Here is a 17,998-nt window from a genome sequence, read left to right on the forward strand (position 1 = left end):
GGGTAGGGGCCAACTACCACAGCGGGCACCCCTGTGGCCACGGCTGCATCAGGAGAACCGACAGGAGCAGCCGCCCACGGGCACAACACAGCTGCTGCCCGGAGCCCGCCGGCCGGCCAGACACAGCCCCTGCAGACGCCCCACACCCGGGCAGGCACCTGGTGACACGGGAGACCAGGAAGTGCTGCACGGCGGGGCTGTCCACCATGGCCAGGGCGGCCCCAGCCCAGGCCCGGCACTGCTCCTGCGCCTGCGCCCAGGACGCCTTCTCTGCCCGCAGGCTGTAGCAGTGCCCATTGCCGGGGAAGATCTCCGTGTCCGAGGGGCAGAGCGGGTGCACCACTGGGGGCAGAGGGCAGAGACGGGCGTCAGTGTGTGCCCGGCCCGGGCAGTCCGCCCACCTGACGCGGCCAGGGCGGGCCCCACCTTGGGCTGGCTCCTCTCCCAGGGCCACGATGCTGTAGGCGGCCTCCAGGCCCGAGCCGCCACGGTTTCGGACGCTGAGCTGCAGGGTCTCCTCGCTGTGCACCGAGGCCACACAGACGAGCTCCAGGGCAGCGGGGGCTGCCTCCACCCGCACCTCCACCCCCAGCCGGGCAGAGCCCACCCCCAGGGCCAGCACGGCCGTTACGGGGTAGCGGCCGGGCAGCACATAGCGGTGAGTGGCGTCCGGGCCCGTGACATCCACCTCCGGGGAGCCATCACCGAAGTCCCAGTGCGTGGAGCTGACCGGCAGCAAGGCAGTGACATGGAAGACTGCGGGCTGGCCAGAGGCCAGGGGTCCTTGGGGCCCCAGCAGAGTGGCCCCCGGGGAGGCAGGGAAGACGTGCTGGAGGAGGCTGGGCCCCCGGCAGGCGGGGGCAAGGGGCAGGGAGGGGCCGGAGCAGGAGGGCAGGCAGGCGGAAGAGGCGTTGGGGGGCCGAGCCGCCCCGCACAGGCACCGGCCCTGCTCCGAGAGGGCTGCGAGGGCCTGGCCAGCCTCGAAGCAGAGGGCGCTGCAGGCCTCAGGGGCCAGTGGGCCCTCGGGGGCGGCCAAGAAGGCCACCAGCGCCACGGCGCCGGAGCTGTCGTCGGGGACACAGGCAACATACTCCTCACCTGCAAGGGCGGGCAGGCCGGTCCCAAGGGTGCGCCCCTCACCCCACCCCATCCCAGACTGCATCACCTCCGAGCCCTCCCGACCCCTCCCCAGTCAGTAACTGCCCCCCACCCGAGAGGACCTGCAGGGGTCCCGCCTGGCCACTCAGCCATGCCCCCTGGCACACTCACCACAGGCTCCATCCAGCAGCGCTCCGCCAAGCAGCGGCTGACCAGCCAGGGGGCCAGGCCCGGCGCACGTGGCCGCCTCGGGCCGCACCACGCGGACCCGCTGCCCCTCCACCCAGCGCGGCAGCCAGGCCAGACCGCAGTCACACTCGAGCGGATTCCCGCCCAGGTTTCTGCAGGGGATGGGGCAGGCTCAGCGGGCAGCGCGGGGCCCCCAGGCCCAGCCACCCACAGCCACCAAAACCATCGACACTTACACTTCACTTAAATTAAATAAATTAGCAAATATTCCTTCTTCTAACGTAGAAATCTTGTTGTTGCTTATGTCCCTGTAAGAAAGGAGGGGTTCAACGTGGTTTGACATGAGCCCCCGAACCACCACGGCGACAGGCTGCCGCCTGCCTCAGCGTGGAAGCCCGCAGCTGCCCCTGGGGGACACTCACAGCTCCATCAATGCCGAGAGGTTAGCCAGTAGCCCAATGTCCAGCGCCTGGAGCAGGTTGTGGGAGACATCCCTGCAGAGTGCGGCAGACAGAGGTCAGCATGGGGCGGCCCAGACGCCCTCTGCCCATGGCCACCCACCCGGAGCTCCGTTTGCCCAGGTCAGTGCTGCTGCCCATCTGGGAAACCCGAGGCAGGAGGAGCTGGCCCTAGCACTGTGTCCATGCCCTCCCCTGCCCCTCCTGCCCAGCAGGGTTGGGTGCATCGTGGGGGGCAGGCTTCACCCCTCCACACGGGGTTCAGAACACAGGAGGCAGCCCAGGGGTCTCCAGGGCTGGGCACCCAGATGCTGCTGGGGGTGGGGTGGGGGGTGTCCTGAGACACAGTGGGGCACAGACCAGACCAAGGGAGAGGGACCCTGGTGGAGGACCCCGCAGCACATCAACAGTGACAGCCTGTGTTAACCCTCCGGGGTCAGGGCACCACGTAGAGCTGGACTCCCATAAACCCAGGCACTCAAGGTCAATAGAACCGTGTCAAAGAACCAACCCCAGCACAAGCACAGGAGAGGAATCAGGTTCTCAAAGCAGAAACTATGAACAGAAGGAAAATCTCAAAAGCCAGAAGATACAACTGCATAAAAGCACGCAACATCCACACAATATATCGGAAAACAAACTACCAGCCGGGAAAAGCACCAGCAATGAAGACCACGGATTGTTGTTCAGTCACTCGGTCGTGTCTGACTGCGACCCCATGGACTGTGGCATGCCAGGCCTCCCTGTCCATCACCATCTCCTGGAACTTTCTCAAACCCATGTCCCTTGAGTCGGTGATGCCATAAAGGCTCATAATACTCTCTCCATATGTGCTGTTAACAAACCATAAAGCAAGCAAGCTACTCCAGGAAAGAAAATTTTAAAAAGGCCAGAGATGAGAATAGGATGAGAAATACAAAATGTCACAGATGTACAAGAAAACGCCCAGTCTTGTAACAACTGGAGAAATGCCAAGAAAACAGCACAACAGCCCCTCGACCTGCCGACAGCCGCAGCGCTGGCGACATGGTGACACAGTGACAGCATGACCCCAGCCCCTTGCGAGTCCTCCCAGGGACACTCTCCAGCCACCAATGCCACCTCACCTCCCGGCCTGGAGGTAGAGGCCGGTCGCCCCACGTGTCCAGATTCTAGGATGGGGACGCCGGACCAGCCTGACTCAGTGGGCACCATTCTCCGCACTGGCGTGGCCTGGGCCTCCCGCCCTCTGAGCCTCTGTGCGTCCGGGTGTCACGCTGGCCCTCGGACATCCCAGAATACCGCTCGCCAGCCCGGCCCTCCCAGTGATGACCACAGGCCTCGGGCCACGAGACCACAGTGCCTCCGCCAGGCCTGTCTGTCTCCAGGTCCCACCAGCCCAGTGCCCCCAGCCACAGCCCAGTCCAGACCCCCACCGCAGGTGCCCCCCCAGCCCTGCTGTCCCAGCTCCCCCAGCAGCTAGGGGCTGTCCCGAGCCCAGCTCCATTGCCCCACCCAGCCCATGCACAGTGGAGCTTAGTAAGAACTGGCTGGTGTGGAGACAAGGCCCTCCTGGGAGTCGAGGCCAAGTGAAGCCTACACCCCAAGTGCACACCTCGGGCGGTGCTGGGGTACCTAGGACCACCCCTCACCCCCTGCTCACGACATCCAGGAACGAGGCTCAGGAAGTGACCCCCACCCCGATCCCTGACCGCTGCTCCTCCTGGAGCCTGGCTGTCCACGCAGGGCCTGGCGGCCACCTCTGCCCAAAGACTGGCTGTGCACCAAGGGCTGGAGGCCGGGTCTCAGCCAGGCCACTCACGTGACCCTGGCTCCCAACATGGCCTGGAGGGCTTCTGACCTTCATGTCACCAGCGGGGCTGCAGGTGACCGACAAAGGGAGCTCGGGCCAAAGAAGGGAGCTCCCATCCCTCTTAGGCCCCACCAAGGGGGTGAGGGAAGGTAGACTGGATGCACTCTGCTAACCCCTGGGAGCCAGATCTCCCCCTCGGCATCGTGGGCAGCTATTGGGAGACTGGGCACTGAGCGGACGGCATGTGGACATGATGTGCTCCACTGACGCTGGCTGCAGCCTGCCTGGGAGCAGGGGCACAGGCCCCAGGGAGGGGGCCACAGCAGCAGATGGGCAGGACCTAAGTCTCCACTGAATCAGGGGTGTCAAGAGGGGCTGTGAGCAGAGAGCCTCAGGCACCGTCAAGAGGGCTGCATAACCAGGGGCTGGGTCCTCCAGGCAGCGGGACCCCTGAACCTGGAGGGGGGTCCCTGGGGTCGGGACTGGGGCTCCTGGTGGGATCGGACAGGGTGGAGGCGTCAGCCCGGAGGCCCAGCAGCCCCACCACGGCTCTGCCAGTGGCCTGACTGCACGGGCCAGGGGGACGCTGGACTTGACAAAGGTTCTGTCCTGGCGACAAGCTCAAATGACGGCATAGGCCACCCAGGAACGGCACACGGCCGCACACCTGCCTGGAGACGCGACGGGAGAGACACAGGGCGAGACGCTGCAACGCATGTGCAGCCCGGCTGCAGCCACCCAGGCCTGAAGGAGCCCCTGGCCTGCCCATCGTCACGTTAAGCTGCTGAAGTTCACGCCAAGCCTCCAGCCTGCTGCTGAGGAGTGAGCTGGATGCCACTGCGTGGTCACTGAACCCTGGATTCTTAACGGCTGGTGAAGATTCCACAGGCAGAGTTTATCCTGTTGATCTGTCCCACAAAGCTACCGGGAAGAGTCCTAACAACCAGAGGATTGCCGGAGCACGCCGGGCTCTCACCAGATGGCCTGGGGAAGGCTCCCCAGCACCGCTGATGCTGCTGACAGAAGCAGTGTCCATTATAAACAGCTGCAGACAGTCACATCTACTTTAAAAAAACAGGGAAACACGGTGCCTCCCACACCACTGCACACTAGCCCACACTAGGCTGCTGGGGCTCCCAGGCCGTCCCCGGGGTGGGAAGGGACAGGCCGGGAGACCAGCGGACATGGCCAGTTTCTACCCGACGTCAAGTTCAGCGCCCCCGAGCTGGGGAGGGCAGGCCAAGAGAAACTTCAATTAGACCCACGCAGGGGCTGAAGAGGGCACAGCTGTGGAGCCCGAGACTCCGGGGTGGGGCTGCAGAAGCCTCAGCCCCAGGCTGTCGGAGGACCCAGAGGTGGGCCTGGGGGACATTGGGGCCCGAAGGGGCGTGCAGGCCTGAGGCCCCCACCAGGGGCACGAGGGCTGGCGTCCCAACCAGGGCCTCAAGCGGAAGAGAAAGGAGGACAAGCCCTGCAGTGTTTTTCCACATCCCGGTTTCTGGAAAATCCATCATTAGTGGCAGCTCCTGGGAGCCGTCTGTGGTTGGCTCCCGATCACTGTGGTGCCAGAAAACCAGGGCGGGAGGGGGGCAGGGTGACCCTGGCATCCCCGCCACTCGGCCAGCACCACCTCCAGGATGCCACCCTGGCCCCACTGACCCACGGCCCAGCTCAGTCCTCCACCCAGTCCTAGCCAGCTGCCCCCAGAAGACTTCCCCTACCCCTGCCTGAGGGGCGCGGCCACACGCTCCCCGCCCCAGGGAGTCCCTCGCCCGGGACTCCCCTGGGCGTGCCCAGGGCCCAGGTGCAGAAAAAGACCCTGCAGCCTGAAGGCAGGCCCAGCACAGAGCCGGGCACACCACCACGGGCCAGAGCCTCCTGGGAGCGTGCGGAAGGGTAACGGGGTGAGCTGGGGGGCTGGGCAGAGGGGACCCTCAAGGCGGACTCTGCTGGAGTCTCTCAGCCCTGAACGGCCACCTCTCCACATCTCCATCTGCTTTTGTCGTCACCATTCTAGGAGAATGCCACGGCTGCCAAGGGCCAGCCCCACCCCGCTCCAGCCCCTCGGGTTTCCTCTGCACCCTGCCCCGACTCGGGTTCCCAGTCTTACCGAGTCTGGGATGGGGAACACGGCCAGCCCAGGGAGCCACCTGCAGAAGCCCAGCAGGGTGGCTGGCCAAGCGCCACAGTGGGCAGCCGTCCCCACAGGGAGAAGAGCTCACACCCAAGAGGGGCTACGCCACATGGTGTCAGCCCTCTGGGTCATCCGGACCTCCCAGGCTAGCCACTTCCGGGGACCCAAGGCGGGAGGGGAAAGGGGGACCTGTGGCCCACACCCCCGCACCAGCACGAGCCAGGCCAGCTCCCTGGGCACCAGGGACCAGGCCACAAGCCTGGCCCCCAAATGCCCACAGCCCTGGACTACGACGGGGGTGTCTTCACACACGGCCCCACCCCTGCTGTTCTATTTACTTAGGTATTTATTTGGCAGCATCAGGCTCTTCGTGGTGGCGTGTGGGCTCAGCCGCCCCGCAGCACGTGGGATCTCAGCTCCCAACTGGGAATCGAACCTGCGTCCCCTGCACTGGAAGGAGGCTTCTTAACCACCACACTGTTCCCTCTCCTGACCCGGGACAGGCAGGGGTGTTGGGGAGGAAGACCCCTATTCAACCCCCAGGCCCCAGCCTTCCCCTCCTCCCTCCAGCGCCCAGCAGTCACTCCCCCCACCCTGCGGCAGGCCCAGCCCCACCACCCCCTCCCCGCCCCCGTCAGACACCCAGCCTCCCAGGGGACTGTGTCGTGTCCTTCCCAGCCCAATCTCTCCTGCTGTAGCAGCAGCTGGGGCGGGGATCCCTGCTTCCACCAGCCAGGGGGGCCTGGGGGACAGCACTGAGCCCCCCACCCTGTGGACGCCAGCGGCTCCATCTCCCCCCACACGGGGCCCAGCCCCTGCCTCCAGCCCCAGGCCTTGCAGAGGGGAAGGGATGCCTCAGGACCCAGAGGAGAGATAGGGCAGGCCACAGGGCAATGCTGAGGGAAGAGGTGCCCGATGTGGAGCCCAAGGACAGGGTCCTTCTTGAGCCCGGGTGGCTCCCAGGGCGTCGCCTCCTGGAGCTGGGGACGTGGAGGGACCCGCGCTGCTGCCCTCAGCAGCCTCAGTTTCCCCCTCTGCCCAGGCGGGGGGTGGGGGTGGGTGCCCACTCCCCAGTCCAGATGCCCGGCGGGGTCTGGGGGCCAGCCAGAGCCCCCGAGGAAACATCTGCACATTCCAGACGCGTGTGGTCAGCTGTGGAGGCGGGCGCCAGGCCCCAGCCCACACCCCACCCCGTAGCGCTGGCCGCCACGCTGGAAACAGGGTTCCAGAGGGGCCGCCTGCACGCTACGTAACCGCACGGCGGGCCAGCGGCCGCCTCCCCCTGGCAGGACGGGATGGGACGGCCCTGCCCCCCATTCCTCTCCACAGCGGCCCCAGGGCTCCGGGTAAACAGGGACCCCCACCACGTCCCCTTGGGGGCCAGGCCCAGGTGGAAGGGGCAAGAGGCCACAGGCTGGCCCCAGGCCCCTGGGACCCTGCAGGCCAGTCCAGACCCAGTGCCCCCACTTAACACAGCAGTAACGGCTCCCTTTGGCAGCGGGATGGGGTGGGTCAGTCTGAGTCTGCTAACCTCGCTCTGTCTTCATGAACTTCTATTTATGGTGAGCGAGGCTGGCTTCCAGGGCCGGAAATGATGTTTAAATTAATGAATTCAAGTTTTGGGGAGAGAGCTGATCTGAAGAAAAACACGCAGAGACGGTGAGAGGCAGGCGAGGGGCCCGGGAGGCCTGGCTGGAGCCGCCCACCCCCATCTGGCTCCTGACGAGGCCTGGGGACCAGTGAGAGGGGGGGTCTGGGCCTCTAACAGGGGAGAGGCCGCGGGAGCCCCGGGCGCCTGTCTCAGGCATCAGACAGGAGGGGCCTGTCTCCAGGGCGCGTGGAGAGGCTCCCTGCAGGGTGTGGCCAGCCCGCGGCTCAGCTGTCAGCAGGACGAGGCACAGGTGTCCGGTGCGGGGCTGCCCTGCCCGGGAAGCCCCTGGACCCATAGGCCGTGGCGGGGAAGGGAGCCCCGAGGAGGGGCCTTCCCAGGGCAGCCCACCCAGAGGCGGCCTCCAGGCGGCCTCCACTAACCAGGCCAGGATGGGGCAAGGGGCCAAGGAAAAGGAGCCTCCCCAGCTGGGGACTGAGGGCCATGCTTCAGTCCCCGGGGTCGCCCCCGCTTGGCGGGGGGCAGGCACGTGGCCTCCCGCGTTCCAGGGGCAGGCATGTCGGCCCAGGTGGCGGGCAGTCCTATTGCCCAGGGAGCTCCAGGTCTCAGCCTGTGGGCACGGGGTCTGCGAGCATGGCCTGGGGCACCGGCAAAGCTGGCCTCCACCGCAAGGCACGGTCCTTTCCAGGGCAGCCCCGCAGGACCCCAAGATGGGGTCCAGGGCCCGGGGGCTCAGAACTGGGGACACACTCCACCCGGCCTGGGCCCATGGGCACCTCAGGGGGTTCAGAAGGCCCCCAAACGCAGCCCCCCCACCCGGCCTGGGCACGGCTGGGCCCTTCGGCACAGGCGGCTGCCAAGCCATGAGGAACGAGGTGTTCCGGGAAGAAAGGACGTGCGTGAGCTGCATTTTCCAGCAAGATTGCCGGCACCCGGCCCGCTGGTCAGCCCAGCGCCGGGCCCAGGGCCGCCGCCTCCCCAGACGGCGCAGCAGGAGCGGGCTGTTTTCACCCCAGCGCTCGGCGGGCTGGGCCCGGCTGGGTTCCCGCTGCGGCGCTGGCACGGCAGAATGTTCCGGAAAGGAAAATGCACGTCTTGTCCAAAATGGCTTCCTCACTTGAAACCAAACCCCAGCCGGGGCCCCCCTCGGGAGCCAGGGTCCCCACACGCCCACCCACAGGCGGCACTGCCACTGGCCAGCTGTCATAAGATGCCTTATACCTTCACCGCGTTACATGTCCACACGGGAAGGCGTGGGACACGCAAATATGTAAAACTGAGATGAAGACACTAGAGAAGCGTGCCTGGCACACGTGCCTGCCTCCAGAGGCAGGAGGCCTCTGGACACGGGGCCTCCAGGACTGGGTGCTGAAGGGTGTGTAGGAGCCTGCCTGCCCGAGGTTCACTCATGTGTCTGGTCTGAGCAGCACAGTCACATGCGCACCACAAGGGCGCCTCTCCTCAGGCCTGTGTGCTCTGCAGCAGGACAGGTCCTAGGGGCCCAACCCCCGGCCAGCACTTGGGGACCAGCGGTAGACTCTGAGCTCATTCAGAAGGGTCTGGGGGTCCACTCTGGCAGCGGCTAGGATTATGTGGCCACCATCAACTGAGTGCGTGGGACACCGCACACCCTCACCTCTGAGGCCCACAACCACATCAGTCGCATCCACTCACGGTGCCCAAATGCAGGGCAGGCAACCGAAACTCAGAGAGGGTGAGTGACTTGGGCATGGTCACACAGGAAGCGGAGGGGCTGGGATGGCAACCAGGTCTGCCCATGCTCCTCCTGGGGGATCGCTGGGAAGGACCAGAGCAGGGACAGCCAAAGGAATTGGGAGAGAGCTGGTGGGCGGGGCCAGGCAAGCGGCTGGGGCTGAGTCAGAGCCCACCTGGTCCCCTTTGAACACACCCTGCCCCACTCGGGGATACCCTCACCGCCACCGAACCCCAGGCCCCTCAGTGCAGCTCCAGGGAGAGGCCCTGAGCACGCCCAGACCATCTCTCTGCCACAGCCCACCAGCCAGGCAACCCCAGGAAGCGACTCAACCTCAGTTTCCTGGTCTGTAAAATGGAACCGACTGCAGTTCCCAGGCCACGGCACCACACTGCCGGACAGAGAGCTCAGCAGAGTCCTGCTCGCCGCAGCCAGGCAGGGAGGCCAGGCGGCAGCAGGAGGAGGTGTGTGTGCCCCCCTGGGTACTTTCTTCAGGGGTCTGTTTTTTAATCCGCCAACTATAAAGGTCACCCTTCCAGAACATACAGTTCAGTGGTTTTCCATATACTCCCAGGGCTGGGCAACCACCACCCCTAATTCCAAGACCGTCTCACCCCCCAGGGGGAAAACCAGCGTGCTTGGCCACCACCCCCAACCCCAGCCCCACTCCAGCTGCAGACACTCGTCCACTTGCACCTCCATGGCCTTGCCCACTCTGGACGTTTCACATCAGCACAATCACACAACACGTGGTTTTCTGCATATGAGTTCTGTCACAGAACACGTTTCCAAGGCTCACCATGTCGCAGCAAGCCTCAGCACCGCATTCTTTCCCGTGGCCCAACAGTACCTTACAGACAGGCCACACTCTATGCACATATCCATCTCCAATACATACTGGGGCTGTTTCCACCTCTTAGATCCTCTGAACAGAGCTGCTGTGGACATTTGCATTCAAGTTTTTGTGTGGATGTAAGTTTCGTTTCTTCCGGGCCTACACCGAGGGGCAGAACGGCCAGGCCCTCTGGTGACTCTACGTGTACTTTTCCGAGGAACTGCCGGACTGTCTTCCAGGCGTGCCCCATCCCCGCCAGCCACGGACGAGGATTCTCGCCAACACCCAACACCCGGTATCATCTGTCTTTTGGGGACAGCCAGCCCAGTGGGTGTGAAATGGTATCTCCCTGGAGTTTCGATTTGCATTTCTCTGAAAGCTAGACACAGGGTCTTTTCACATGCTTATTAGTCACTGGTGTGTCTCCTTTGTAGATTGGCCTGTTCAGATGCTCTGCCTGCTTTTTAGCTTTGAGTCACTGAGTTTTTACATATTCTAGCTAGGAGTCCTTCATCAGACAGACGACATAACACGGGTTCCCCACCCTTCTCCAGGCTGGTGGCTGTCCTCACTGCTCCGGGGCCTGCCTGTCTCCTGAGGGTCTCCGGGCACTGGGAGCGCTCTCTTGTCCATCCCTTCAGGTCCCCGGGTCACAGCTGTAGCTGAAGTCTCCCCATTCACCTGCCCGCCCTGCCAGGGGCCACAGACAGGAGCGGTGTGCGCACAACCCTGCCGTCCGGCCCTTGCCAGGCAGCTCCTGGGACATGCACTCGCAGTCTGCTTCTCCCAGCGCGGGCGGCTCAGGGACCCTGAGGGGGAGACCGGCTCGGCACACAAGGCGCCTCTGCACCCCAGCCCACGGTCTCTCTACAAGATGCCAATCATGACGCTTCTCTCCTGGGTCCTTCAATGCTGCCCCACTGCCCTCTCTCCAGAGGCCCCACCTGCCGCCCCCCATCACCTGGAACCTCTGAGCTAGGCCATCCACTCTACGTGGGATGCTCTCTCCTGGCGCGGGGTGACACCTGCACGAGCGCTGAGCACTGGCTTCAGTGTCACCTACATTGGAGATCCCTCTGGGGCCCCTGCAAAGTGGCCTCCTCTCTATCACTGGGGTTACATGCATGCATGTGTAGGAAGCCACATGTATGGCTGTCTACATGGTGCCTGGCAGTACACACAGGCCAGGCGCACTCCGAGCCCAGGGGTTCCCTCCCCAACACCCACCTTCCCTCACCTGTGCAGCTCCCCCGGGGCTGCATCTCCCAGAGCCCCCAACACCCCCTAACAGTTAGGGGGACATGTGAGGAGGGGCAAGGCCCTGGGTGCCCCCAGCCAATGGCAAACCCCAAGGCCCCAATATCCTAGTCAGAGAAGCAAACCCCTACTGAGTCCCTGCTCCGAGCCTGGTCCTAGACCTGACATCCATGAGACAGTATGAGGCCCACTCAGAGCCCCTGGCCATCACCCAAGAAGCGGCCGGCTAAAATCAGCCACACTGGACATGATGGACAGATAGCACCTGGAGCAGTACCACCCCATCTAGAACTCTCTGTGCTGACCCGGCCAACACGGCAGCTGCTGGTCCTGTGGCTCGAGCACCTGAAATGTGGCTCCCCACCCAACACAGCTCTGGGCCCGACCAGCAGTGTCCGGGAAGGACGCCAAGGGCAGAGGGACACACAGAGACATGACCCCACACCAGGTGCCATGGGAGCCAGTCTCTTCAGCAAATCACAAGAGAGGGAAGAGAGACGGAAGGAGAGCCTGCACACCTGCAGAGATTTAAAAGACATCAACTAGCCGCACTGCCACTGCGTGGACCTTATTTGGATCCTAATTTGATCCAGTGAAAACACTGAGACGACCACAAATTTGAACACATTGGACACGAAAGGGACCAGGGAACTGTGCACTGTTTCGGGTGTGATCAGGGCTCGCCATACATTTCCCAAGGCCAACAGGTCAAATGTAGGACGGCTGGAGCTTGCTTCCGAAAGGGGTGGGGGTGAGGGTGGAGCAGCGGGCTAGGCCACAGGGCAGTGGGGTCTGTGAGGTTCATCACGCTCTTCCGCCCACTTCTATGTAAGTTCAAACTCTCCAGGATAAAAGCTTTAAAAACAGGAGCGCAGCCACCTTTTCCCCACTCCAGTACTCTTGCCTGGAAAATCCCATGGATGGAGGAACCTGGTGGGCTGCAGTCCATGGGGTCGCTAGGAGTCAGACAGGACTGAGTGACTTCACTTTCACTTTTCACTTTCATGCATTGCAGAAGGAAATGGCAACCCACTCCAGTGTTCTTGCCTGGAGAATCCCAGGGACAGAGGAGCCTGGTGGGCTGCCGTCTATGGGGTCGCACAGAGTTGGACACGACTGAAGCAACTTAGCAGCAGCAGCAGCAACCACCCTTTACTGAGTGACGTCATCCTGTTCAGGTTGCCACCCCCCAGCAGCAAGCATTATTTAACCCAAAGAGGCTGGGGTCTCAAAACCCTGGGTCATCCTGCAAGCCCCGAATCCCCTACCAGCCAGCCCTTGTCCCCCACCAAGTCAGGACACAGCTGTCCTGCAGCACCTCAGACTGGCCAAGGAGTCTCAAATGGAGGGGTGCCTGCCTGACACTGATGACAGAGACGCTGGGCCAGAGTCCCCTAGGCTCAGACTAGGGTGACACCCAGGAGGCAGGGCTTGGACGCGTACACCCTCCTGCAGGGGGCTCCCTGGCATCTCGGACCTCATTCCTGCGCCCTAAGAGAAGGTTCGCCTGCCTCCCTCTCTCTGAGGGGGGTGCGGTTTGCAGAGTGGACAGGCAAGGATGATGGCTGGGGCAGTCCACAGAGAACAGACGGTGGCGTGGGGGGGTTGGGCGGGGGCAGGACAGGCAAGGATGATGGCTGGGGCAGTCCACAGAGAACAGACGGTGGCGTGGGGGGGTTGGGCGGGGGCAGGCCTTAGCATCTGCAGTCAAGGGTCCAGTTTCCTGTGGACTCCTCGCACTGAGCCCTGCAGAAATCTCTGAGGCAGCTTCAGAGTGTCGACTGGAACGTGAAGTCTCCTTGGTTCCCCGAATCCCTCCTCCCAGGCTGCAGGGCCAGCAGCCCTGGAATCCTGCCGCCTCAGGCCAGGCCGCCAGCTCCTGGACGTCCAGAGGCTAAGTGGACACACGCAAGGCTCAGGCTCCACTGCTGTCCTGCTCCCTGCTGCAGGCCTCTGGCCGACCTACCAGTACCGTTTATTTCCTGGACAGCTCCTGGAGGCCCGCCTGCTGCCAGGTGACGAGGAAGCGGGAATAACCAGCAGGAGCTGGGGCCTGACCCCCAGCAGCTCTTGGCCCACCAGAGATGGAGGCAACCTCATTCACAACATCCAGAAACAAGGGCCAGGGGTGGATCCAAAACAATTACGTGGGCACTGGCCGCAGACAGGAAGCCCATCTCCGCAGAGACAGCCGTGACGGCAAACACCAGCTGTCAGGGAGCAAGACGACAGCGTGGTCCCAAGGCTCCCAGCCGCTGCCCCTGGAGAACCAGCTCCCTCACAACACCCAGCAGAGCTCCAAGGAGGAACCCTCCAGGAGAAGCACCCGCCCCTGCTCCGCCCTCAACATCCAAACTCGCCTGAACAGAGACCACGAGGGTCCCCCTAAAAAGAGGCAGCCACACACTGGAGTCGCCCAGAGATTGTTACAAAACCAAATCCAAGCTTTAATAAGCCTGGGGATGTTGAACACCCGCCCCCAAGGGATTCCAGCATGCAGCCAGGGAGCCGTGGAGTCCTGGCTGAGGTGTCTGGAAACACCCAGACAGGGCCCTGAGGATGTGTATCACAGGCCAGGAGACTGCCCCCAGCTCTGGGGTCAACTGTCTGAAAACCTCAGTTCCCCGCACCCTTTACAATCCAACGCTGCCTCTGCCAGGCATCGGCTGTTACTGGTCACTTGTGCTTAGACAAAGCACATCATCGTCATCTCCAGCCTGTGTTCCCATCTGTACAATGGGCATCTCTGCTGCACCTCACCTCAGAGGGTCAGGCTGAGGTTTAAGCGTGACAATTCACAACCACACCTTGACGCAGGCCGAGGCTGGAGGTGAGCTCTCCATAAAGACTGCGTGTTATTATTTCCTCCAAAATGCAAACCTGAGGATGATTTTTCAGCGTTTTAAACGCCTCCACGGCAATCACAGTCACCCACTGTTCCCAGGATAACATCAGAGCGCTAAACAGGACAAATGAGGCCCGCGAGGACCCTAACCCACCTCCCATCCTGCCCTCACTCCCCCTACAGCTGCCACAATACACCCGAGCTCGACCAAGTCCAGCCCCTCGGTCTTCCCCTTCCACTTCAAGCATCAGGCCAATTCTAAGCATCCGGCCAATTCTAAGCATCCATCAAGAGCTCTACACTGCCCAGCCCAGCTTCCTCCTCCTGGGCTCCCAGGTGCTGGGTATCGCCCCAGGCCAAGCCGCATCCTATTAGTCTCTAATTAGCGTTGAAGTATGTGCGGGAGACCGCCCCGCCCCGCCAGAGCTCACGGGCCCCGGTCCGCTGGCGTTCGCGGGGCCCTGCCGGGCGCGCGGTCTCCGCCTGCACAGAATCCGGGATTTTCCTATTTCCCTCTGGCTGAGGCCAGGCGGGCTGAGAGCCGGCCGCGGGCCCAGGTTTTCCTTATTTAGTCGGGCCGCCCTCACTACGCTGGAGCCTCGCCCTGGGAAAGGCCTGGCCCGCACCCCGTTTCCCCTTCTGGAGGCCGGGGACGCGCCCACGCCCTGCGAGGCCCGCCAGGCCGGCGGCCTGCCCGGCCGGCCTCTCCCCGGAGGGTGCAGGCGCCCCGCGCTCCGGCAGGCCGCCGGGCGCCATGGCAACCACCGGGCTCGCGCGGCGGGCGCGCGTTACTCACAGCGCGGTGGCGTCCGCGGGGATGCGCAGCGCGGGCCCGAGCGTCCGCAGCCCCTGGCCTGAGCAGTTGACGAGGCAGGCGGCGCCGGGCGCCGGGCCGCAGAGGCAGGGGGGCGCGCACGGCCCGCAACCGCGCCCGGGGACCCCCGCCAGCGCCCCGAGCCACAGGCCCAGGCCCAAGGCGAGCGCCAGACGGGCGGGCGCGGCGGGCGGCATCCTCAGGGCAGCGCAAGCATGGCCCCGGCCCGCTCCCGAGGGCCCGAGCGCCCCCGGCCCCGGCGGCCGCGGCTCAGGCGGGGCCCCCACACGACATGGCTTGCAGCGGGGCTGTATCCGGCGGCGGCCGCGGCCTGTCTGCCTCCGCGACAGCCTCTCGGCGCTCGGGGCCGGCCGGGTCCTCCACCGCCCGCTCGCGCGCTGGCGCTGCAGTGCGGCCCGGCCGTCAGCTCCTCCTCCTCCCGGCGCGGCGCGGGGCGGGGACACCCTCAGGCCACGCCCCCGCGCCGCAGAGTCGGGAGCGGCGCGGGGAGGGTTCAGGGGCGGGGCTTCAGGAGGCTCCGCCCCTCGCGGGGTAGTGGGCGGTAGGCGGTGGGCGGTGGGCAATGGGCGGTGCTAGGTGGGCCTGGCGTCTTGAGCTCCGCCCTTCGCTCCAGGCCGTAGGCCCAGCCCCCGGCTCTGCTCCCCAAGGAGCGCAGGCCGCTGCTCCCGACTCTCGGGTCGCCTCGTCGCGTGTCAGTGCCCGGGAGCAGTCACAGCAGCACTGAAAACACCAGCCGGCACCTCCAAGGCCCGGCTATGCGCGCTCATCCGCTCCCAGCGCCTCTGTCCTCCTCCACCACTGCGATTTCCCGAGTGCTTGGCACACAGTAGGCACTCAGTAAATGCGCATCGCTTTTCGGTGCTGTGACTCTGCCAAGGGAGCTTTTGTTCGTCTCTGTGCTCAGGACATAATTATGAAACTCACGCACGTGGTGGGATGAATCCAAACCGAACAACTTGGATGAATCCTGAAAATATGTTAGAAGTCAAACACAAAGGACAACATATTATACGATTCCATTTATTTTAATATGTTAAAAATAGGCAAATCCATAAAGACAAGAAGTAGATTCATGGCTCCCTGGACTGGAGGGAGAGGAAATGGGGAGTGGCTGCTAATGACTATCGGGCTCCTTTTGGAGATAAGAGGTTCTAGAGTTAGATAGTGGTGATGGTTGCAGGGTCTTGCAAATACACTAAAATCACTGAACTGTGCTCTTAAAAGGGTGAATTTTATGGTATGTGAATCAACTTTTAAAATAAAGAAAAAATAAAATTGCTGGACCATTTGGTCATGAGTGGATACCTGACCCAAGCTGGTCAGTTAAGTCCCTCCACCACAGCCTGGATAGAGTAGACACAGGGAAGGGGTCCCCAGACTGCCCTGGGTTCAAGGCCTCTGTCCCACGTAAGCCCCTATCTCACTGTCCTGAGACTTGGGGTCAGGCTGTGTCTGGAGACTTCCCAGCTCCCTCCGCGTGCTCCGTCTTTAGCTAGCTGGCAGCCTCAACTGAGTCCACAGGCACTAGGCCCAGGTCCTGAGGCCACTTTCTGGGGGAGTCCCGGTAAAACCACCATGTGGGCACACTGAAACTCTGCTATTCCCTGGGAGGTAAAACAGCACAGGTACCTTCCTTTCTCAAGTGGGCCGTGGCATAGCAAACCTGTTTTAGGACTGGGAGAGGGTCACATCCAGGAAAGACCCAAGGAAGAACAGCTTCCCAGCTCAGGCCCCAGCTGGAGATGAACAGGGCACAGCCTGCCAGCCTCACAGGCCAATGACCCAGGAGCAGGCAGAGGCTCTAGCGGGTAGAGGAAGCGGATGGTCCTGGTCCAGCAGCAGGGTCCATTCTCAAGACTCAGTTCTCACAACCTACTTTGTCCCCAAATCAGTACCTTAGAGCAGTTTGGGGGAGGGGCTTAAGTGAGACCCAAGGAGGAGCTTCCATCCTAACAGGGAAGGATCATGAAGCCAGCAGACCTCTTGGGCCTCGAGGACCTTTTGACATAGTCACAGAGGGAGTACTTGGGGATCCTGCTTGGAAACACTGGCATGGAGGCTGAGCCACAGTGGGCTTAATGGGACGAAGCAAGGGGAGGGGAAGGAGGCCCAAGTGGGGAACAGTCTCAGGTCTGGCTGGGGGCGGGGGAGAAGGAGGAGGCTCAGATGGTGCCCTTCCTGGGGGCAAGTGTCAGAATGGGTGGAGAGACTGTTGTCTGGGGCCCGGTGTTGGGGGGGGCAGGGAGAAGAGGTGTGGGGGGAAAGGTGAGGAGGGGCTTCTGGACAGATGGGGCTGAGGCCACTGGAGAAGGTGTCTGGAGCGCAGCTGGAGGTGGGGTGTGAAGCTGGAAAAGGGGTGGTGAGCACATCTGGGACAAGTGGGAGAATCCAGAGGCAGAGAACCCCAACCTGGAGTTGGGGAGTGGGGAAGCCTTGGGGGGAGTCTAAGTGAGAGAGCCAGAGAAGCAGAAGGAAACTGAGGCCCTGTGTGAGCAATCTGGGGGAAGAGCTCCTGGGGAGAAGCGAACAAGGGCTTGTGCTGCAGAAACAGAGCAGTGCTGCGTGGGTGCAGCTCAGTCTCTCCCTGTTCCCCCTGCACCTCCACGTGCAGCTTCCAGGACCCTCTGCAGCCTCCCGCCTCCTGGCCTTACCCCATGTTCTTCCCTTGGCTTGGAATGCTTTTCTGTCCCACCCCCTTGCAGACTCAGTGGAGGTGACTCCTCCTCCAGGAAGCCTCCCCAGCCCCCATCTTGTGCTCACTCACATCACACAGCCATCCAGGGGACACAAGCATTTGTTCTCCAGCTTATCCTGCAGGACAGACCTCCCCAGGGTCACCCGGTGCCTCCTCCACCCTGCTGTGTTGCTACAGGAAACTGAAGGTGCTGTGTCCACCGTGACCTTTGCTGAGGGCACTCTGAGTGGAGGGGACGGCAGGAAGGGAGATGCAGGATGTTAGCAAGTGAGCGGGTGTAGACACGGCTTGTTTCCGTGTTTCTAGAAGCTTAGATATGAAAGGAAAGGGAGGCAAGGAACAGGAGAAGGACACAGAGCGGGAGCCAAGGTTTTCTCTTAATACGGGAGAGACTTGAACCAATTTCCAGGCTAAGGGGAGAGTGCCAGCAGAGAGGGAGCAATAGACCGCAGAGAAAGAGAGTGTGTGCACAGGGAGTGGAAGGATTAGTGGCAAGAACTTCCTGAGAGACTGGAGGGAGGAAACCCACATCTTTCA

General features: G+C 63.0%; 1 protein-coding gene across 2 annotated transcripts in view; it reads right to left on the reverse strand.

Annotated features, from left to right (window-relative positions):
* Positions 1–15,158, reverse strand: part of PKD1 (polycystin 1, transient receptor potential channel interacting) — a 39,422-nt gene extending 24,264 nt beyond the window's left edge. For both annotated transcript variants that reach the window (XM_024985432.2, XM_003587798.6), the window contains exons 1-6: positions 14,728–15,158; positions 1,710–1,781; positions 1,524–1,595; positions 1,270–1,439; positions 427–1,098; positions 159–342 (exon numbers count right to left, since the gene is read on the reverse strand). In XM_024985432.2, coding sequence (XP_024841200.1) covers positions 159–342; positions 427–1,098; positions 1,270–1,439; positions 1,524–1,595; positions 1,710–1,781; positions 14,728–14,942 — 1,385 coding nt within the window. In that variant the 5' untranslated portion in view covers positions 14,943–15,158. The remainder of the gene's footprint in view (positions 1–158; positions 343–426; positions 1,099–1,269; positions 1,440–1,523; positions 1,596–1,709; positions 1,782–14,727) is intronic.
* Positions 15,159–17,998: the final 2,840 nt, after the last annotated feature.

This window comes from Bos taurus, chromosome 25 (assembly GCF_002263795.3).
Source record: "Bos taurus isolate L1 Dominette 01449 registration number 42190680 breed Hereford chromosome 25, ARS-UCD2.0, whole genome shotgun sequence".
NCBI lineage: Eukaryota > Metazoa > Chordata > Mammalia > Artiodactyla > Bovidae > Bos > Bos taurus.